Here is a 23915-nt window from a genome sequence, read left to right as displayed (position 1 = left end):
AGAAAGTCATAGTCACTGATTGCAGGTCACCGTAACAAATAAAATAATGAAAAAGTTTGAAATATTCCAAGAATCACTGAAATATGACATAGAGACACGAAGTGAGCAAATGCTGTCAGAAAAATGGTGCCAGTAGACTTATTCAGTGCAGCGTTGCCACAAAGCTTCAATTTGTAAAAAAAAAAAAAAAAAATTCAGTATCTGCGAAGTGCAATGAAATGAGTTAATATGCCTGTACTCTCTCAAGAGCCTGTTTTTCTGTATTCTCCTTCCAAAAGTCCAAGTTTCTACATTCCAAGAAATTCATATAATAAGCCCCATTAGCTCTTCTTCATTTCTTGTTCTTTTCTACTTTATCAGAAGTTGTTTTCAAAGACAAAAGATAACAAAGTTAATTTTTTTGAGATTAAAAACAGTGCCTTATCCTTCTAAAATATAATAGTTGTGGATGTATTCACATTTGAATAGTGATGGAGTAAAGCATAGAAATATTATTTAAAGTTTGGATAGTATTTTAGCAATTTTCTTGAAACAATATTTGTATATTAGGATTCACTATCAAATTGGTAGGGTGCATGTATTCAAATTTCCTAAAAGGTTATCCCTCCAGTTTTTTTCCAACCATTTTTCAATTTTAATGAAATCATAAATCCTTAACAAAGTTCTGTTTGCATTGCTGTGAATCATTTGTTAATAAATGTTTCTGTTGTTCCTTTATAATAGTTTGATCCTCTAAAGTTTCAAATAAAAGCTGATTTTAGAGTCTTAGTTATTAATGTTCTAGGAGTATTGCCAAAAAAAGCTACATGTCCTATATTCTGTGCCAGTTTCTTAAATTAGAATCTTGGATTGCATCCTCAGCGTGTCACTGTAGTGGTATTGCTGGGTTGCTATGATACAGTGCTTGTTCTATAATTTGTAGCATGAATCCTATATGAGATCCTACTTTAGATTTCAAAAATGTGAGTACCAGTAATTGGAAATATGACACGTTTTTCCTTTAAGGAAAATTATACCTATAAAATTTATTTCTGTTACAAATTATACTTGATACTTTATTTATTCTTAGATCTAAAATAGAGGTTTAACAATGAACATTTTGAAATAATTTGGTTATCCTTTAGTTTATCACATTCACTTTTATGAAAATGGGCAAGAAAAGAAAGGTTTTATGATAATGAATGTATTAAAATTTCATTCTTTTTCTATATGGTATTTGAGGTCTTAAGAGAAATGAATAGATTTTCTGGTACCATGAATTTGAGACTATACCAGCAAAACTACATTACAAGGGAAAACTTCAAATTATCTTACTTTATGGAATTTTTTCTTTTTTATTCAGTGAACTGTTCTTAAAACCAACGCTATGTAGCCCTATTGATAAAATACTATTCTTTCTCCTTTTATGTGGTGGTTTTTGTGTTTTCATTTATATATTCCATAGAAATTAGTATAGATGGCATAAAGACAAAACGGGTATCCTAGGCATGTGTTGTGTATACATTTGTGGTAGAATGAAGTTTTTATAATTATTGGTTAGTGGCATTTGACCTTTAAATCATAACTGATCTTTAAACTTTTACTTGCTTTTAATGCTTTAGACTTTTAATGTTTTGCATATTTGATATGAAAGTGTTTTAGAGACCAGGATTGAACTACAATTTGTTAAAAGCTTTATTGAGATATAATTCATATACCATATGATTCACCCGTTTAAAGTGTACAATTCCATGGCTTTTAGTATATATACAGATATGCACAACCATCACTACAGTCAATTTAAGAACATTTTCATAATCTCAAAAAGAAATGCCATACCATTTAAATATTACTCCTCATCTCATCCATCCCCTTCCCTAAGCAATCATTAATCTACTTTCTGTCTCTATAGAGTTCCCTGTTCTGGACATTTTATATGAATGGAATCATATATAGTCTTTTATAAGTCTTTTATACCACTGGCTTCTTTTCACCTAGCATAATATTTTCAGGGTTTGTTCATGTGGTAGATGTTTCAGTACTTCATTCCTGTTATGACTAAGTGATCCATTGTAGGGCTTTAGCACCACGTTTTGTTTGTTCATTCATCAGTTGATGGACATTTGAGTTTCCACCTTTTGGTTATTATGAATAATGTTACTATAAACATTTGTGTACAAGTTTTTATGTGGGCATATGTTTTAATTTCTCTTGAGTACATACCTAGGAGTAGAATTGCTGGGTCATATGTAATTCTTTGTTTGTTCGTTTGTTTGTTTAAGATTTGATTTATTTGAGAGAGAATGCCATGAGCAAGGGGGAGGGATAGAGGAGAGGGAGAAGTAGAGTCCCCACTGAACGATGAGCAGAGTCCCCACTGAGCGAGGATGCAGGACTTGTTGCCAGAACCCTAGGATCATGACCTGAGCTGAAGGCAGATACTTAACCAACTGAGCCACCTCGGTACCCTGTAATTCTGTGTTTAATTGCTTGAGAACTGCCACACTGTTTTCCACCATAGCCACAGCATTTACATTTCTAACACCAGTTTATGATCTCTGCATACCCCCGCAACACTTGTTATTCTGACTTTTTTATTACAGTTATCTTAATGAATATGAAGTATGATCTTTTTGTGGTTATGATTTGCATTTCTCTAATGACTAACGATGTCAAGCATCTTTTAATGTGCTTTTTGGTCTTTGGTGTATCTTCCTTGTAGAAATGGCACTTCAGATCCTTTGCCCATTTTAAATCGAATTGTCTTTTTTCAAGTTGTAATAATTTTTAATATATTTTAATACAAGTCCCTTTGTCTTTTCATTTTCTTAATGGTGTTCTTTGAAGTGCATGTTTTTAGTTGTTTTTTTTTCCCTCATGTGAACGTTTTTAGTTTTGATAAAAAGTCCAAATTATCTTTTTTTTCTTATTCGTCATGCTTTTGTTTTCATATCTAAGAATCTTTTCCAAATCTGAGATCATTAAGGTTTACTTTTATGTTTTCTTCTAAGAATTACATAGGTTAGCCCTTGCATTTTTAGTTCATTTTGAGTTCACTTTGAGTTCATTTTTGTATGGGATATGATGTAACAGTTCAATTATATTCTTTTGCATGTAGCTATTCAGATGTCCTAGCACATTTGTTTAAAAGCCTGTGCTTTCTCCATTAAATGGTCTTGACGCCCTTGTTGAAATCAGTTGGCACATGGTTTTATTTCTGGGCTCCCAATTCTGTCCCACTGATCTATATTCTTTTGTTTCATCAGTACCACACTGTTTTGATTACTATTGCTTTGTAGTACATTTTGAAATGGAGAAGTATGAGTCTTCTTACTTTGTTCTTCTTTTTCAAGATTGTTTTGGCTATTCTGGATCACTTGAAAATGCAGAAGTTAGGTTATTTATTTGATGTCTTTATTTGTTCTTCTGTAGGTATTTACAGCTACAAATTCCCTTCTAATCTGCTTTAGCTACATCCCATTTGTTTTGGTATGTTGTGTCTTCATTTTCATTTGTCCCAAAGTATTTCCTGATTTTCCTTTGATACCTTCTTTGATACATTATTTAGGAGTGTCTGTGGTTTAATTTCTACATATTTGTGAGTTTCCCAGTTTGTTTTCTGTTACTGATTTATAATTTCATTCTACCATGGTCAGAGGACATACTTTGTAGTATTTATGTTTTTAAAATTTTTGAGGTTGATTTTATGACCTGGCATATGGTCTGTCCTGGAGACTTCCATGTGCACTTGAGAATATATATTCTGCTGATGTTGGGTGGAGTATTCTATAGTAAATATAAATTCTATGGTGTTCTATGGAATTGTGTTAGGTCTAGTTGATTTATAGTGTTAAATCTTATATTTCCTTGATCTTCTGTCTAGTTGTTCTATCCATTATTAAAAATGAGATATTGAAGTCTCTAACTGTTATTGTTGAAGTATCCATTTCTTTCTTCACTTTTGTTTTTGCTTCATATATTTTGGAACTCTTGGTGCACAAATTTTTTTAATTGTCACATCTTATTCATGAATTAACCCTTTTATCATAAAATGATTATCTCTAATAAATTTTTTGTTGTTTTAAAATCTGTTTATCCGATAGAGGTATACCACTCTAGACTTGTGTTTGTTTGCATGATATATCACTTCCCATCATTTTACTTTCAGTCTATTTGTGTCTTTGAATCTATGGCTTATATTTTGGAGACAGCATATAGTTAGGTCTCTTTAAATTCAGTCTGAAATATCTGCCTTTTGATTGGATTGTTTAACCCATTTATATTTAATGTTATTTGTTGATATAGTGGGATGTATGCCTGCCATTTTACTTTCTTTTTTCTATGTCTCATGTCTTTGGGCTATATTTTTCCTTTTCTGCTTTCTTTAGTATTAGGTGAATATTTTTCAAAGCAGCATTTAAGTTTGTTTAATGATTTTTTTTTTAACTACATCTTTTTGAGTTTATTTTTAGTGGTTGTTTTTGGGCTTATCATATATATATTAATAGAATCGACTTCAGATTTATATTAGCTTAGTGCTGGTGAGATACAGAAACATTGCTTTTATATTCCTTTATTTCCTTTTCCCCCTTTTTAAGGCATTATTGTTATTTAGTTATATTTATGAATGTTCTAGACCCAATAGTACATTGTTGTAGTTATTACTTTACCATCAGTAGTTATTTCTTTAAACCAGTACAGTTTTGCTCCCACCCACCTCCTTTGTGATTTTATTGGCAAATGTATTACGTTTCTATATGGTAATGACCTAACATCATTTTATATTTATATTTATGCATACCTATAATGTGTATATATATAAGTCTGTGTATATATATATCTGTAAGTATATGTGTAATATATCAATATCCATATCTATCTGTAAATATATAAAAAATATATCTGTATATATATGTGTATCTGTACATGTATGTATATATTACTTTATATAGTAGGGTTTTTTTAAATCCCTTAAAAGAAAAAAGAAAATATATGCATTAATACTGTCTTTTATAATTACATAATTAACTTTAGTGGAGCTGTTTTTTGTGTATGGATTTGAATTACTTTCGGTGGTCACTTGGCTTTCAACCTGATGGAATTCTTTTTTTTTTTTTTTTTAAAGATTTTATTTATTTATTTGACAGAGAGAGATCACAAGTAGGCAGAGAGGCAGGCAGAGAGAGAGAGAGAGAAGGAAGCAGGCTCCCTGCCTAGCAGAGAGCCCGATGCGGTACTCCATCCCAGGACCCTGAGATCATGACCTGAGCAGAAAGCAGAGGCTTAACCCACTGAGCCACCCAGGCGCCCTTACATAATGTATTTTACTGTATTATAGCAACACAGTACTGGGTACTGGTCCTACCTCTCAGAGGTGGTGTTATTTGTTTGTTTAGTGACTGGTTTAATGTTGTTCTTCAGAGAGGTGCAGCTTTAGGCATGCTAGTAGGCACTCTGAAATGACAGATGCTTTGGACAGGGCTCTCTTTATGTTTTCCTAACTACACCCCCAACTTTAAATTCCAGTGACTTCCACCAATGCTCTGGGGCATAAATTGTTCTGATTTTTTCTGACTAATCCAGTCAAATTCAGGCTCTTTTGAAGGAATAGTTCCTGAGGTCAGTGTCTGATATTTGTTCTGACACCAGGAGGGCTTCTCCAAGCTGTTTCTTTCCCTGGTAGTCTCCTGCAAACTAGCTGGCTAAAACCTGTTTCCTCAGTGAATCTACACATTTTCTGATTGCCTTTCACCACAACGCCCATTTTTTTGAGAGCATCCTTAACTTTGAACTTCTCTATGCTCTGTTAAAAAAGAAAAAGTCAGTTCCTTTGGAAAGAGACTTGATAGCTGTTTTATGGCTTGCTTCTCACCCCAGGCAAAATTTCTGAGTTAGGGCTCCAGAGTTGGGTGATGATAAGGATAATGGCATGTTTCTCCCTGGGTGACACCCTGCTTCAGGAGCTGAGCAGGAGATGGAAAGGCAGCGATAGCTTGAGATCTTTTTGGATCTTTTGGCTTACCTCTTCCATCATGGAACCACCACCCTTATAGATCAGGACTAAGGTAATGGCAGCCCCAGTATTCTCAGTGGTGCTGTACCAATTAGAGCCCATGAGTTGGGCAAAAGAAGGGAGTCCCTCTTAACTCCACTGACCCAGAACTTAGTCTCAGTAATAGATAGCTGTGGGCAGGGTGAGAAATGCCAAAATCATGTTCCTTACTTGAAGAAAGCTATCTGACAAGGAGCTAGTGGTAGAGGGATCCTTGTGTTCTTGGCTAGTGGAGTGGAGTTTCTGCTTAGCTAAGCTGGGAGGAGAGAGGCAGGTAGCTTTGTTCAAAAACACACATTCTTATTGCTCTTAACAAATTTTCATAAGTATTCTTAGATGTTTCCTCATTTGCTGTTTGTCTTAGGACCATTTCCAGAGGCTTTCAAAGTTTGTGTTAAAAATAATTTTCATCTGGGGTGCCTGGGTGGCTCAGTGGGTTAAAGCCTCTGCCTTCCGCTCAGGTCATGATCCCAGGGACCTGGGATCGAGCCCCGCATCGGGCTCTCTGCTCCACAGGGAGCCTGCTTCCCTTCCTCTCTCTGCCTGCCTCTCTGCCTACTTGTGATCTCTCTCAAATAAATAAATAAAATATTTAAAAAATAATAATAATAATAATTTTCATCTGTTTCCCTGGGCAGCAGTTCTGGTGGAGCTTTTTACCTTGTCTTGCTAGAAGTTGTACTTCCTGTGGTTAAAATTTTAGCTTGTTTTGTAGTAATAATTAGTACCTTACTCTTACCTAGGTATTTATAGCTTTCAAGTATATAATCATGCCAATAAATTTGAAAAAGGAATTAGGAAAATCCCTTGAAATAAATAGCTTTCTGAAACTGACACAGAAAGAAACAAAAATCTGGGCAATTCCTATACCTATTTAATTAAATTATTAAAAACCCTGTCAAGGACATTTTAAGAAAATGAAGTTAAAGACCAATATCCCTTATAAACTTAGATATAAAAATGTTATACAGAATACTAATAAATTGAATTTAGCCACATATAAATAGGATAATACATCATGATTACAAAGGATTCATGCCAGAATCCAAGGTTGGTTTTATATTAAAAAAATGACTTTCTGGATGCTGGGTGGCTCAGTCAGTTAAACTTCTGACTCTTTATTTTGGTTCAGGTCATGATCTTGGGGTTCTGAGATTGAGCCCCAAATCAGACTCCACAGACAGCATGAAGTCTACTTGGGATTTTTCTGTCTCTGTCCCTCCCACCATCAGTGCATGTGCGTGTGTCCTCACTCACTCTCGCTCACTCTTAAAAATTTTTTTTTAAAAGACTTGCTGTATAAGCAGTTTTATCATCACTTAAATAGAAAAATAGAAATTCCTTCTCTATTAATTCCTTTCTCTCTAGTACTTTAATGTTTAAATTCCAGCCACCTCATTAACCCTGATCTCCACTTCTGTCTCAGTAAGGCTGCTTGCTATTATGAGGCTTCTCCTTATGGTACAGTCTGGAAAGTGCTAACGGAGAGCTGGTATGATTGCAGGCCTTCTCTGTTTTCCTTCTCTCAGGGATCACAGTCCCATATTGCCCGTTTTCAAACATCTGAGAGCAGTTATTTCACATATTTTGTCCAGTTTTTAATAGTTTACAGGGGGAATACTTGTCTGGTGGAAGCATAAATGTTGCCCACACATACTTATATTTTTCTGCTTTCCAGTGTGGTTGGATGTATTTTCATATTTATTGGTCATTTATGTTTCATGTCTCCTTTTCTATAGATTTGTCTTTTTCTTATTGATTTATAGATGTTCTTTTGTGCATTCTGGATGCCAGTCCAGAGTTGATTATAAAATGAAATATTTTATAGTTTTCCTATTCACATTTGGTCTTTTAGTTCTCTGGTTGGAATTAATTTTTATAAATGGTGTGAGGGAGGGATCTATTTTTTTTTCCCTATGAATTATCAGTGGTCCTAGCATAATTTTTTGAATGAAAATTCACTACTAACATTTTTAAAAACCCAACTCTATTATGTATTAACCTTCTGTATATGCACACTAGGATGTCGCAAGTTACCTTATTTTATTCTTTTCCAATGGTCTTTTTGTCAATTCCTGTCCCAAATCACGTAGTTTTAATTAATATATATAGTAAGATTAGTCTTCTCTTCTTCATCTTAAAAATCATCTTGGCTTTTCATCTTTCCTGAAGAATTTTAAGAGCAACTCTTCAAGTTCCAACAAAACACCCTCTTGATTAATTGCATCATGTTGCAATCCAAATTTCATTCCCTGTATATTCATTGGAGAAGACACTGAGTCTTCTCTTTCATGAATAATGGTATATCTCTGTTATTTATATCTTTTATATATTTCATAAAAGTTTTGTAACTTTTTTCACAAGAGTCTTTCTTGTCTTTTGTTAGACCTCTCAAATTTTTACCCTGAAACTCAGTCACCATATTTGAGAAAGCTCAGGGCACATGGAGAGGCCACATGTGGGGGTTCTAGCACTAGCCCCAGTTAGACTTTCAGTCAAAAGCCTGAATTAACTATCAGACATGAGTGATTTAGCCTTCACAGGATTCCACCTCTTAGCTTTCTGGTTTTCTAGCTGAGGCTTTAAGACATCATGGAGCAGAGATAAGTTGTTCTTTCTGTGCGTTCTCTGAATTTCCGACCCAAAGAAACTGTGATAATAACTATTGTTTTAAGTCACTAAATTTGGGAAATGTGTTACTAAGCATTAGAAAATTAAAACACCAAACATCATTCTGATTATGATTTGGCTGCTGCTTTAGGCCTGCCTAAGGAATACATAACTGGAATATTCTAATACAGTACACTGAGGAATGATTTTTCATCCTAAATTAATAAACTGGCATTTATTACTATCTCATGAACTTGGTTAATTTATTCTTGTGCTGTGTATGATAAAAAGAAACCATGTATTAGAGCGTCTAAGACAGAGGAATAGACTCAGACATTATTTAGTGGTACAGTCTTCCTAAATAAAGTTTCATCTTTATTTAGTGGTACAGTCTTCCTAAATAAGTTTCATAAACTGACACCAAAGTATAGTGTAAAACTTCCTTACCACATTTTCATAAAGATTCTAAATCTTCAAAAAATTTTTCACAAAATTTGCTAATATCAGATGAATTAGTATAATCAACCAGACTATATACTCAACTACATAAGTATTATTTTTCTGAAACAGTTTATCCTATGAACCTTAAGGCCTCGAGTGACCCTGGTTCTTTTGAGGAAGAACCAGTCTTGAAAGTCACATAGCCTCACTTTTATGACCTAGAGTTGAAAGTTGGATAGCTTCACTAATGCAGTACTGAGTTTGTTCCCTAAAGGCAAGTCACCAAGTCCAGCCCACATTCATAAAAGATTAAATTAAACGTTTTGAAGGGAAGAGTGTCAGATAATTGTGGACAAAATTTAAAACTAGTACACCTGCTAAATATGAAATTAGAACCAAGGAAGTTTTACAAATAATGGTATTAGGCTAAAATAATCCTAGTTCTCTCATAGCAGGGGATATAGTCATGTTTAAAGACCCATCAATGATTCTGGTAGACTTGAAATCTCTTGGCTAAAGTTTTTTTCTCATTGGTTAGTGTTTAGGTGGGTGCTGTCTTGTGTTTGCTTCTGAAGAGGTTAAAAAATAATGAGAGTGCATTCCAACCTGTGCATATAAAACAGGAAACTTCCAAATGTTAACATAAATGGAACATGGGATATAAAAAGGGGGAGTAATGGGAAATGAACTTGGAAGGGTGGTGCCTCTCAGTTTCTCCTCCTCTCTTTTCACCTTCAACTTCCGTTATCTTTACATTTTTAAAGTTGGTAGCATTTTCTACACCACAATTAAGTTTTCTCTAAATTGTGATTATAAAAGTCAAAAGTCAATGAGCATGGCTTATGTCGTGTGACTGTATAGGCTTCAGAACCACATAATGTATTTACATTTCCTTATATAGTCTTTTTAGTATTTTCTGGAGTTTCTAATTGTGTTTCTTTTTCTTGTGCTTTTGACGTATTCTCAAGTTTTTCTTCCATATAATAAGATATCCTGTTGATTGGTCCTCCTGTTGGCATTAAGAAGCCATGGAGCTTCTTTCCTCCTGTGCTAAATAGCTCAGTTGCTCTGTAGGACTTTACTGCTTTTCGGGATTGATTTCCCTATTTCTGGATTCTGTTTCTTTCTCTTTTTCCTTTATTGCTGCATTATGTCCTCAGGTAATTTCTGAAGAAAGGTTGTGAGGGTGCTGATTTTTCCAAGTATTTGCATGTCTGAAATTGCCCTTTTTGAATCATTACATTTTATTGATAGTTGGCTAGTTAAAAAATTGTAGACAGGCATTCAAATTCAAATGTATAGCCCCATTATCTTCTGGCATCACTCTTGCTGATAAGAAATCTCATGGATATCTGCCTCTGGTTCTTTTGTGAGTTTTGTTTTTGTTTTGTTTTGTTTTGTTTTAATCTGAAAGCTTTTAGTCTATTCCGGGGCATCTGAAATTTCAAAGTGATATGCTAAATTAACCCTTTTGGGTCTTTTTTTTTCCTGTTTATTTAGCTTTCTTCCATGTTTCAAGGTTTTCCTTTAATGCCTGTGATCCTTTACTTTCTATTAATATTAGTGAACATTCTCTTTGTTATTTTAGTGTTACACACACACACACACACACACACACCTATATTCTTTCTGTTTAGTCTTATTTAGAGTGAAGGGAAAGAGATAAATTTGTCATTTCTAATATGCATTGTGAATCTCTACATGGGTAAGGATTTAGAATACAGCTACTAGAGGAACAGTTGATATTTCAAAGACTGTAGTCTTATACTTGTTCTTGCATTCTAAGTGATCCCATTTTCGTTACAGATTTGTATTGTGATATTGGACATACATAGTGTGGGCTCTAATAGTACTTATTGTAAAGCAGTGGCTGTCAGACTTTTTGACTGCAAACTATAATAAATGCATTTCATAAACACATTGTACTCATATAGATGCAACACATTAATTTTGTTAAAGATTTATTTGAGAAAGAGAGAGAAGAGTACACATGTGGGAGTGGAGGGAGGGGCAGTGAGAGAGAATCTTCAAGCATATTCCCCCTGCACAGGAGCCTGGGGGTGGGGATGAGGAGCTTGATCTCAGGGACCCATGAGATCCTGATCTGAGCCGAAACCAAGAGTCAGATATTTAACCAACTGAGCCACCCAGGAGCCCCACAACATGTTGATATTTTATATATATTTTAAAATTCTGGTCATGACACACTAAAATGACTTACTACCCACCAGTGGGTTGCAATTCCCACCTTGAGAAACAGTTCTATAGAGCAGTTCCTTAAAATGTGAGCCAGATACATATTCACACTGCGTAATGAAAAACAAATTAGAGGTAAGTAGGGAAACCTAACAGGACTTTTGTGAGGTTTCTGTGGGGTTTTGTTTGTTTTAAGATTTGTTTATTTTAGAGAGCCAAGTGTGAGGGAGCATGTACAGGCTGGAGGGGCAGAGGGAGGGAAAGCTTCTCAAGTAAACTCCCCACACAGGGTCTAACAACTCTGAGATCATGACTTGAGCCGAAACCAAGAGATGAAACCAAGACTTGGGTGCTCAACCAACTGCACCACCCAGGCGCCCCAGGGCTTTTGTGAGTTTAAAACGTTGTGTTAATCTTCAAAGATGAAATGTCTCACTTTCCTAGCATTGTCTTGATTCTCCTTCTGCCTAAGAAATTGCAGGGATTTCTACAGTAGTGAGAATTTTTTAGTGGTATCAGATTTTAGTCTTGAAAAAATAGAAGACAGTTAAGATACATTTGAAAAACTCATCTTCAAGTTTAAATCAATTATGTATTTTGCAAAGCAAGGCTGCACATCTGTTTTTTAGATAATTCTTTGTGCAGTTTTTCTTGTATTTTCCATTGTTCCCATGTTGGGGATTTAGTAATGTTTTCTAGAAGAGCACTTTAATAAATTCTTAGCTCTGATGTTGTTGAAGAGATAATGTAAATTCGTATTTCAGATCATAATATTTTTAAGTTGTAATCAAATTTCCTTGAGGAATTTTAAAGACTTAAGGTGTTTAAAATTGTTGAATATGATACACTGTGATAATAATTACTAGTAAAAATTGCTGGTCTAAATTGCTCTCAAGTAAATACTTAGGGAGGTCAAAATATACTTCTAGGTTTATGACAGGACTGGGTTTTTCTCTTCATTTAAATGGCAGTCACTAGGATTTTAAATACTCACCCTTTATGTGTTCCTGATTTATTTATACATTTTAGAAGAAATTAACAATCCATTTGATTTAGATACACGTCATCATTTCAAGAAGACCTGATTTAAACTGCTCCAGCAAAAATTTGGGGTCTCTTCTGGTAATTTTAAGGTGACTAAGCAAATACTGTGTTGTACTCAGGGGATGATGCAAAACAGTTACACTGTGTGTATCCACCATTCCACTTGCTGTATGATGAGGTACTATAAGGTGTTCTTATTTTTTCTTGTGAAGTTACATGTTTCCCTGGGTGATTTTATTTTTAAACCACTAAGTGAACTTCTGGTAGAAAACACCAGTGGATATTTCAGATAGAGAATCCCTGGCAAAGAAGCTATCACCATAGGAACTGGAACGGACAGTATCCACATTGAAAATGGTAAATGGGGGACACCTGGGTGGCTCAGTGGGTTAAGCCTCTGCCTTTGGCTCAGGTCATGATCTTAGGGTCCTGGGATCAAGCCCCTCATCAGGCTCTCTGCTCAGCAGGGAGCCTGCTTCCCCCCTCTCTCTCTGCCTGCCTCTCTGCCTGCTTGTGATCTCTCTCTGTCAAATAAATAAATAAAATCTTAAAAAAAAAAAAAAAAGAAAATGGCAAATGGATAATTAATATTAGCCCACTAAAAATGACCAAGTCAGAACAATATGTGACATTACTGCGTAAATATTAGACATTGCCAAACTGAAATATCATTGAGAATAACAGACTTCATTTGCAAGTATTCTTACAATGGTGAAGTATGAAGTGGCCAATGTAGATTTTGTCAGTCCTTTCTATATTTAACAAAGAGAATTATTATGCCTTCTTTTTCTCACAAGTTGTTATTCATATTTATGAAATATAGCCAGAATATAGCCTGATCTTTTTTCAAACTATTGAAATGTATTCTTTTCTTTTCTTTTTTTCTTATGAGAAAATTCAGAATAAATTGTGTTTCAGAAAGGTACCTAAGAGTTGGGACATAATAAACATCTACAAGTGCAAAATAGTTAATAACTTCTTGATGAAAACCGTAATTGTCTTTTAATTGTCTTTAAAACTACCATCAATAAAAATGGTTTTAAAAATGGTCATTGATAAAAATGGTCATTGTTATACATTCTTAAGCATGGATATGATGTAATAATTTACTATCGCTGCCACTTTGGATATCCAGCCCAATTTGAACTTATTCTATAGCCTGTTTTTTAATGCATAATCTTTATTCCTCAAATTTAAAAGTTTTTTCAAACATCAAATGTATATTTGTTGACTATATACCCTACACTAGATGTAAAAGAAATAAGAAGGAACCTTGTTCAGTGAATGATCCTTGCCTTTGAGGAACCTGAAATCTTTTAGTGTGTAAAAAAAGAAATATTTGTTAAATACAAGCTTGAAGATAGTGCATACTCAGCAGTATGTTTGAGACTGTGAGTACTGTCTGTAGATGTTCAGAGAAGGGAGGGATCACTGTATCCTGACTTAACTAATTAAGGGAAATTTTGTGGAGAATGTGAGATTTTTTATTCTTAGAGGGTGAGTAGGATTTGGAAATATAGGGGAAGAAATCTGGTAAGGTATTTCAGGTAGGGAAAAGAGTTTGAGCAAACACATGGCCTTTGGAGAACAAGAAAAGCAGTGATTTCATGTTGAATGGGTAGTAGGAGGAAGAAGAGAATTAGGTCTAAAACGGACTCTTGTATGAGTTTGTATTGCTTTTAGCATAAGGAAAAAATAGCTTAAAAATGTTTTAAAACTGTTAGAACTGAGTTAGCTTGTAAAGGTAATGGCACTTATTTCCCCTATATTCTCCATCACTATAATGGAATTTAATTATGTATGAAAATCTAATATATGTTATAATAAAGATATAAGATTATATAATGAGGATATAAATATCTTTATAAACAGAAAAAGGTATTACTTACTGAGAAAACTTGTGGGGATTTTCTGTACAGTATGAGTTGAGAAGGATTCTTATAGCTCAAATAATCATCCCTTCTCTAGTTATAACACATACCCAATCTAATAAGTTTAGCATAATTGGGAAGCTTACAAAAAGCAGAGGTATTCATCTTATGCTTTTTCAAACTAAGTATCAGTGTAGTAGACATCTACATGACTTTTTAAAATTTAATTTCAATTGTCAATAAATTTAAATAATTGAGCTAATTGAAGGTCCTTGTTTATAGACATGAAAGTTCAAAATTGAAGTTGTTATTTTTCAGATATTGGAAACAAAAGGATTTAATACATTTGTTAGAATCAAATCAATATAGTGTGCCCATATTTTTGTAATAAGTAGAGGGTATGACAATAAACATTTACTGAATGTCTATTATGTACCAGGCACTGTGCTAGATGTGAGGTGGTAGGGAGAGAGAGACCGACCCAGAGATAGATATAAAGATCACACTTGTTTCTTGTCTGTAGAGGCCTCATAGTTTAGGAGTGTTGTACTTGTAAAACAATAATTGCCATATAATGTAGCACAATAAATGTTATAGTAGAGATACACACCTAAGGTACACTTAGATAAAAATGGATTAACCAGTTAGCCTTAGTGTCTTAGACAGAGTTTCTGAGGGGAATATGTTTCTGCTGAAATGTAATAAATGGGTAGAGTTCCCAGGGTAGGAATGTGGGGGGAAAGGGCATTCCAGGCAGAAGAAACTAAAATATTCACAAGTTGCAGGGAATATTTTTAACCAAACTGAGGGTACGTGCTGGAAAGTGTTAAGAGATGATTGTTGACAGTAGACAGCTGAATTTTGTATACAATCCTGAGGAGTTTGAGCTTCAATTTGTAATTTTTGGAGGATCATTATTGAGTGTGACCAGATTGATTTCTCCTTTTAGCAAGATTTTAGCTTTTAAGATTGTTTAGAAGATAAATCAGGAGTTGTAGTAGTTATGGAAACAGGCAAGAGGAGCAGTTAGGGTATCACTTTTGTATTCTAGATGATGATGAAGGGCATTAAAATGGCAGTGGGAATGACAAGGAGAAGGATAGAGTCCAGATATGTTAAACAGAATCAGTAACATTTAATTGTTGATTATGGGTAGTGAGAAAGGAGTAAAAGTCCATTATGTTTTCTGGTTTCTGGCATGAATGATGAGATTAGATGGATGAATTTTTCAGTAGATTTTTATTTTCCCCACTAGATTTTTGAGAGAAGCTTTATGTGTATGAACAGCTTCTAATAAATTAATAAACATATTAAAGGTAGTTTCTGAGTAGGTTTTTTCTAAGTTTTTCTTTGTTTTTATTTATAGATGCTACTTCCAATGAACAACAAGAGCTTTTCTGTCAGAAGTTACAGCAGTGTTGTATACTGTTTGATTTCATGGACTCTGTTTCAGACTTGAAGAGCAAAGAAATTAAAAGAGCAACACTGAATGAGCTGGTTGAGTATGTTTCAACTAATCGTGGTGTAATTGTTGAATCAGCATATTCTGATATAGTAAAAATGGTAAGATTTATATAAATTCAAGTAAGATCTAAGGTGTAATTATGAATTACTGAGACTGATTTTTAATAAATGTGCAATAATCAGTGTACTCAAAATGTTTTTAAAATAGTCCATTTGAAAGATTATCCATTCATTCCAAAGATGCTGTCATTGTTTATAATAGTTTGAAAATTCAGTAGCCACGGTGGCTGGTGGCTGCCATATTGTATAGTGCAGATCCAGGGCTTAGGAGAAAGATGTAGGCTTAAGATTATACAGACTGATAGATAATTAACATATAGGGCTGAATTGTCACTAAGAGAGAGTGTCTAAAGTGGAAAGAGAAGAATAATGAAAAACTATGGAATTCTCTACATTCCAGCTGTTGGATAAAGGAGTCAGATCTTAAAAATTATATTTAGAATATTTTAATATACTTATAATGTCTATAACACTTGAATTTCAATAAAAACTCAGGACCTTTAAAAAGTTAAATAACATAAATAAGTATGAAATCTCTGAAAAATAAAATACTGCTAACTTTATTAAAGTAAGATTGTTTAGGATATTGTTTATTAATAATTCAACCTTATTCTCCATCAAATGGTAGAAGTTTGTTTAGGATGTGATGTTTGTATTTTGGTGCATAGTAACAAAATAGAAAAAATTTAGTTGGAATAATTAGAGAGTCACTGAGTACATAATTGAAGCTTAAATGTTACCCGAGTATAGAAGGTTATAGCAAGTATAATTTGTACTTGTCTTCATTTCCTTCCCCTTGACTAATATATGTTCTGAGGAAGAACAAAATGTAGTTAAATTTGGCCCTATTATACTAGTTAAGTTTTCTTTCATCTTCCTGAACTAGAAAATATTGGGTTTTTTTTAATTGAAAATAGAAGCCTTAAAGAATTTTTAAAAGATCAGCTGTACAGAGAACATTGATCAAAATAAAATCGGCTTCTGAAACTCTCACAGACAGTGAAAAGTGACAGTTTGAAAGCGGAAATATTGAATACTGATAAACTTGGTTTTTGTTTTGTGTTTATCATTAAAATATGTTCAGGGGGAAACAGTATTTCCATTTTACTGATTTCAAATGGTTTATGTTCATGAATTTTGAAAATACAGGAAAAAGGTACTTTTACTTTTATCTCTATAGAAGTACTGACTTGAGTGGGTGCCTGGCTGGCTCAGTTGGTAGTGCATGCAATTCTTGATTCTGGAGTTGTGAGTTCAAGCCCCATGTTTGGTGTAGAGATTACTTAAAGTTATTGACTTGGATATTAAAATGACTTAAGTATTTGCATATTGAAAATGCTCAAATATTTGACTCAAATTATTCTGTAATTTACTATGTAATAATAAATTTTGGGATTTAAGTTCTATCCCCAAGAAAAAAGATGTGTATGTTTTGTCTTTTTTTTTTTTTTTAACTTCTGGGTACTTAATTTCTAGGTAAGTGTGAAATCAACTCACCCTGTTGGCCCTGTAAAGCTCTTAGGTATATTTGTTACATATAGTTACTTTTGTTGTTGGCTACAAGGTTATTTTTTTTTTCTTTTACTACCAATAATAAGTATGCTCTCAAAGGCAAATTATGCCCTCTTATGGGATATATCTCCTTTTCAAGTTTTATCTATGACTTTCTGCCATCTTTGTGAAATTCCTATCCATCAAACTCTCGGTTCTGCCTTCATGTTGAGTTCTAGGAGATCAAATTCTAGGTTATTACTTTCTAAGTCTTATGGTTGTACTAATTGACTATTAGCAGTTCTTTGGCTGACCGTAGATGGCACTTCATAAGAATAGTTGGAAATTTGCTTGCACCACCAAACAGCTCTTATCTCATCCTTTATTCCCTAAATCGTTTATTTCAGGTGACCAACTCCTTAATAGTATGGCCTTAAATGTTTACTAAACCAAGTGGTCTCTCAGTCTGTTCATCATTCTTCAAAGAATTTTGAGTTGGCACCACAGTCTAACCTTTGCTGGTGAAAAAAGATGTGAAGTTTATGTTGGTGCTGAGACAGTGTGAATGATGAAATTATAAATATTGTATTTCATTGAATCTGAAATGAAGAATCTCACATCCTGACTTCAGAAGGATAAGCCTTGAAAAAAAAAAAAAAGAAAGAGTAGATGAACTATGTTAAATTAAATACCCAGTGGGGTATTATAAACCATGTCTGTAATAGCAGTGAAAGTATTCTGCCCTCCCATCCCTCTCCTTAATGTGGTGTGTATGTATAGGAATAGAGATCTTTTATCAAACTTTTAGATTGTAAGGTAAGTAAATGGCTGGATTAGAATATGGAGGGAATTGCAGAAAGATGAAAAGGATCAAGTTAGAGAAAGGTAGAGTCAGGAATTTTATGCTTTTTCCTCCATAGTCCCCTCCCTTCCTTTTTTTTTTTTCTGTTAAGCAAAACTTGGAAAGAACAACTTGTAATTTAAGGAAGGAGGAATCCAGAGGAAATCTTTAAATCTTTAGTAGGTTGACATCTGAAGAGAAGTCCTAGTTATGGGATAGAGAAAAAAGAAATGCCTACCTTCTTCATGTCTTGATGAGGTTTCTAGGTTTTGAACTAGGCTTATAGTCACAACTCTTAAAGTTATCTTTAAAATATTTCATTTACATTGTTTAATTATACAATGAAGAATATAAATTTCTTTTTCTTCACAGATCAGTGCTAACATCTTTCGTACTCTTCCTCCAAGTGATAATCCAGATTTTGATCCAGAAGAGGATGAACCCACACTTGAGGCCTCTTGGCCTCACATACAAGTATGAAACATATTATATATTGACAATTTTTACATTTATGATATTCTGCTGAAATCATGGTGGTTCTCTTTTAGATCTATTTAAAATACTTTTAGTATGTGTTCTTAACCATTTTTTTTTCCAAAATGTTTTTACTTTTTTTATTGTGATAAAGTACACTTTCACCATTTAAACCATTTTAAAGTGTACTATTCAGTGGCATTGAGTACATTCACAATGCTGTGCAACCATCACCACTTCTAGTTCTAGAATTTTTTCATCACCCCAAGTGGAAACCCCCTTCACATTAGCAGTCACTTTCCATTCCCACAACCCCACAGTCCTTGACAACTACTAATCTACTTTCTTTCCCTATGGATGTGCCTGTTATGAATATTTAATGTAAGTAAAATCATATAGTATGTGGCCTTTTGTGTCTGGGTTCTTTTATTTAACATAATATTTTCAAGGTTCAACAATGTTGTTGCATGTGTCCATACCTCATTCCTTTTAATGGATGAATTATAGTTCATTTTCTGAATATACCACATTTTGTTTATCCATTAATCATTTGATGGATGTTTTGGGTTATTGTAACAAGAGCTATTATAACATTCACCTACCAGTCATGCACCAATTTTTGTTTTAACGTGTTCCCCATAAATTTTGATATGTTGTGTTTTTGTTTTCATTCACCTGAAATACTTTCTAATTTTCCCGTGATTTCTTCTTTATTTTTTAGAAATATGTTTAATTTCTACATATTTGTGACTACCACATTCTTTCTGTTACTGATTTCTAAGTATTTCAGTGTAGTTGGAGAATATACTTTGAATGTTTTCAATCCTTTAAGTTCATTGAGGATTGTATTAGGGCCTCACAGACAGTATATTCTGGAGAATGTTTCATGTGTGCTTGAGAAGAATGCGTGTTCCGTGGTTGTTTGGTGGAATGTTCTATAGAAAACTGTAAAGTCTAATTGGTTCATAATGTTGTTCAAGTCTTCCATTTCCTTGTTGATCTATTATTGAAAGTGAGATATTGAAGTTTCCAGCTATTGTTGTTGAATTATATATTTCTTTCCAATTCTGTCAGGTTTTTCTTCATGTATTTTGGGACCCTGTTGTTAGCTGCTTATGTTTATAATTGTTATATTATCTATCTGGATGGTCCTTATCATTGTAACTCCAGAAAGTTTCTCAGGTTTATTTGTCTGATATTAGTATAGGCAATTCACCTCTCTTTTGGTTACCGTTTGCATAATATATATTTTTCATCTTTTTACTTTTAATCTGTTTCTTCGAATCTAAATTGTGTCTTGTAAAAGTTGGATCATGTTTTTTTCATCAGTTTCAACAATCTCTGCCTTTTGATTGGAGTGTTTAATCCATTTACATTTAATGTAATTACAGATAAGGTAGGATTTACATCTGCTATTTTGTTATTTTCTGTATGTTTTATGCCTTTTTATTTCCCTAACTCTGTTACTGCTTTTTGTATTAAACAGGTATTTTCTAAGGTACCATTTTAATTTTTTTTTTTTTAAGATCCCAGGATCCTGGGATCATGACTTGAGCAAAAAGCAGATGCTTAACCGACTAAGCCACCCAGGCATTCCTACCTTTGGTTTTTTTTTTAACTTTATTTTTTATTTTTTTAGTAGTTAATCCAGGGATTACAGTTAGCATCTTAAAACAATCTAGTTTGGTTAATACTAACTTAATTTCAATAATATACAAAATTTTGATCCTATATACCTCCATTGCCTCCCCTACTTCCTTTATAGTATTATTTGTGGTTTTATTGTCATACAAATTAGATCTTCTTTTTTTAAGATTTATTTATTTGAGAGAGAGATAGAGACAGAGTGGAGGGTGGGGGGCAGATGGAAAGGGGAAGCAGACTCCCCACTGAGTAGGGATCCAGATACAGGGCTCAGTTTCACAACTCCAAGATCATGACCTGAGCTGAAACCAAGAGTCAGATGCTTAACTGACTAAGCCATACAGGTGTCCCGCAAAGTAGATCTTTATACGTGCCCACCATGTACCATTTTGTAACTATTGCTTTATATGGTGTCTTGTAGAGCAGTAGAATAGATGAGTTATAAATAAAATACATTTATAGTGTCTATTTATGTATAGTTGACCCTTGTACAACACATAACACCAGTTTAAACTGTATGGGTCTACTTAAATGCAGATTTTATTTGATAAATACAGTACAGTACTATAAGTGTATTTTCTCTTCTTTAAGATTTTTAAAAAAATTTTAACTTCAGTATAGTTAATATACAGTGTTATATTAGTTTCAGGTATATAGTATAGTGATTCAACAATTCTGTACATTACTCAAAGATCACTGTGATAAGTATACTCTTAGTCCCCTTCATCTGTTTTCACCCATTCCACCCACCCACCTGCCCTGTGGTAACTATGGGTTTGTTCTCTATAATTAAGAGTCTGTTTTTTGGTTTGTCTCGTTTCTGCTTTGTTCTTTTTTCTTTTTTTTAGATTCTACATATGAGTGAAGTTATATGGTATTTGTCTTCCTCTGACTTATTTCACTTAGTACTATACTCTCTAGATTCATTCATATAGTTGCAAATGGCAATATTTCATTCTTCCTTATGGCTGAGTAATATTCCATTTTGTATGTGGGGGGTGGATATATAATATTCCATTGTGTGTATATATATGCACATACCACATCTCTTTATTCATATTCATTTATCAGTGGACACTTGGGCTACTTCCATAATTTGGCTGTTGTAAATTATACTGCTGTAAACACAGAGGTGCATATATCTTTTTGAATTAATGTTTTTGTGTTCTTTGGATAAATACCCAGTAGTGTAATTACTGGATTGTAGAGTAGTTCTGTGTTTAATTTTTTGAGGAATCTCCATACTGCATTCCACAGTTCCTGCATTAGTTTGAATTTCCCCTTATGATGTATTTTTTTTTAAGATTTTATTTATTTATTTGACAGAGATCACAAGTAGGCAGAGAGGCAGGCAAAGAGAGAGGAAGAAGCAGGCTCCCCACTGAGCAAAGAATCTGGTGTGGGGCTCCATCCTATGATGTATTTTTTTAATGAATTTTTTTTTCAGATTTTTATTTATTTGAAAAAGAGAGCACAAGGGGGGGTTGGGACAGAGGAAGAGGGAGAATCAGGGACCCCTCCCTCCACCCCCCACATGGGGCTCAGTCCCAGGGTCCTGGGATCATGACCTGAGCCGAAAGCAGACTCTTGAGCAACTGAGTCCTCCACCCCCAGGCGCTCCTGGATAATCTCTATTGATCTACCTTTACATTCACTTATTCTTTCTTATGCCAGCTTACATTGTTTTTGGTGGTTTTTGTGGGTCTGTAGGTTCGCTGAAGTCCTCACTGTGCCATTCATTAGTGTCTATCTGGAGCACTTCTATTTAGTTGAGACTGAGGGAGGGATAGTCTTTCTGACTTAATGCCATTGGGTGACAGTTCACACTTCAGATGTAATTGGAAAATTGGTAATAAAAACTTATATCAGGGGCACCTGGGTGGCTCAGTGGGTTAAAGCCTCTGCCTTCGGCTTGGGTCATGATCCCAGGGTCCTGGGATCGAGCCCCTCGTTGGGCTCTCTGCTTGGCAGGGAGCCTGCTTATTTTCCTCTCTTTCTGCCTGCCTCTCTGCCTACTTGTGATCTCTGTCAAATAAATAAACAAAATCTTAAAAAAAAAAAACAACTTATTACATAGGTAGGACCAATTCTTCCATTAAGCCTCCCCTATTTCTGTCTGGCTCTAATTGCGTCATTCAAACTTACCCTCAAATATGTGGCTTCAATATAATGTCATTTAGGGTTCACTAAGTAGAATCACACTGGCACTACTTTAGTTTATGCTTTAGTAACTAGAACTCTTTAGGCAGAATTCAGGGTAGATCATCTTATACTACTTAGAAACTGTTACAAAGATTCCATTATAGCCATAAAATATTATACTCACATGTGTATAGTGTTTCTTTTGCACATGTTTTTATAAATCTAGTCTTTATGGTCATTGATTTTTGTTCTCCAGTTGTCTAGTTAAAATATACTCTGAGAATATCCAAATGACACTTATTTTTAAGCAAGGCTCTGAGGGAGAAAGTAAAAGTTCAAAGGACTCTTGCCTTTAATGCTTCAAATAAATTTTATATTTTAAAAATAATGTTAATGACCTGAAATCTGCAGGCAAGCACAGTATGTTTTTCTAGAGAATTTAATGAAGGTTACACATAACCAGTGGTACTCATTTGTAAGACTGCTAATCATGATTAGCTAATTATATTATAGCAATACCGATAACCATTGAGCACTTACATGTTTCAGAGATAGTGACAACTGCTTTATATACATTATCTCATTTAATCCTTTTGGTGACACCATAATACTCACATTTTAGGGTAGGGTGGTTGGTGAAGGGCAGTAAGGAAGGCACTTGATGTAATGAGCACTGGGTGTTATATGCAGATGATGAATCCTAAATTCTACCCCTGAAACTAATAAGACACTGTATGTTAACTAAATTGAATTTAAATAAAAATTTTTAAAAATATTTTTCATATTTTATAGAAAAGCTTATATGAAGCTAAAAGAGATTAAGAATCCTGCCCAAGATTATGTAAGTAATAAAGGGCCAAATTAGGTTTACAACTCAAGTATTACTCCAGAGTACTTGCTCTTGATTTTTAAAAGCTTTAGTGCCTCTGTTATAGTCTGTGGCCCTAAAGTAAATACACACCAATTCTTAATGAGGCTAAGTTCATACCTTTTTAGCTTCATTGTAACACCAGTAAATTAGATCTTCCAAATAATTCAGCTAGCCATACTTTTTCTTTTTTAGCTTTCATAAGTGAATTTTTAATGGTATGCCTTAGTTAAGTGTAACAAAAATTTGTATATACAAATTCTAACAAGTATTATTACAAAGAGAATTATTACAAAGCATGGTGAAATAGAAATTATTCTGGTGATAGACCTCTACTTAAATCCCTGTTTTTATACTTTTCTACCTGTGTGACCTGGTTAAGCTGCTTAACTTTTCTGCATCTTCCTTTATAAAACTGGAATAAAACAGGATTGTATAAGGATTGAATGGGATAATGTATGCACAGAAACTAGCACAGTTTTTTAAACTATACTGTTTGTTTTCTGTTCTGTTTTCTTTAAAGATAAGTACTTTTGGTGTGTGGGAAGAAGTGTATTTTTTTGTTTTGAAGTGTGTTTTTATTGTTACCTTTATGCTGATACCTTTATATGATATATGATACCCTTGGTTCTTTCTCTTATTGTTAATTTATTGGTTCCCTAGCATGGACAATACTGAAATTATCAAGTAGTCTCTTCTTCCACTTCCTACTTACCTAATCTCTAATGTAAAGTAATA

General features: G+C 33.9%; 1 protein-coding gene across 2 annotated transcripts in view; it reads left to right on the top strand.

Moving 5' to 3' along the window:
• The window catches only part of PPP2R5A (protein phosphatase 2 regulatory subunit B'alpha), a 58934-nt gene that overhangs the window by 13088 nt on the left and 21931 nt on the right, over window positions 1–23915 (top strand). The window contains exons 1-3 of one of the 2 annotated variants that reach the window (XM_032862800.1): window positions 920–962; window positions 15560–15756; window positions 18422–18523. In XM_032862800.1, coding sequence (XP_032718691.1) covers window positions 935–962; window positions 15560–15756; window positions 18422–18523 — 327 coding nt within the window. In that variant the 5' untranslated portion in view covers window positions 920–934. Of the gene's footprint in view, window positions 1–919; window positions 963–15559; window positions 15757–18421; window positions 18524–23915 lie in introns of those variants that run through there. The other variant, XM_032862799.1, reaches the window with a different exon arrangement.

The sequence above is a fragment of the Lontra canadensis genome, unplaced genomic scaffold, assembly GCF_010015895.1.
Source record: "Lontra canadensis isolate GAN:19392208 unplaced genomic scaffold, GSC_riverotter_1.0 scaffold24, whole genome shotgun sequence".
NCBI lineage: Eukaryota > Metazoa > Chordata > Mammalia > Carnivora > Mustelidae > Lontra > Lontra canadensis.
This window is presented reverse-complemented; position numbering and strand designations above follow the sequence as displayed.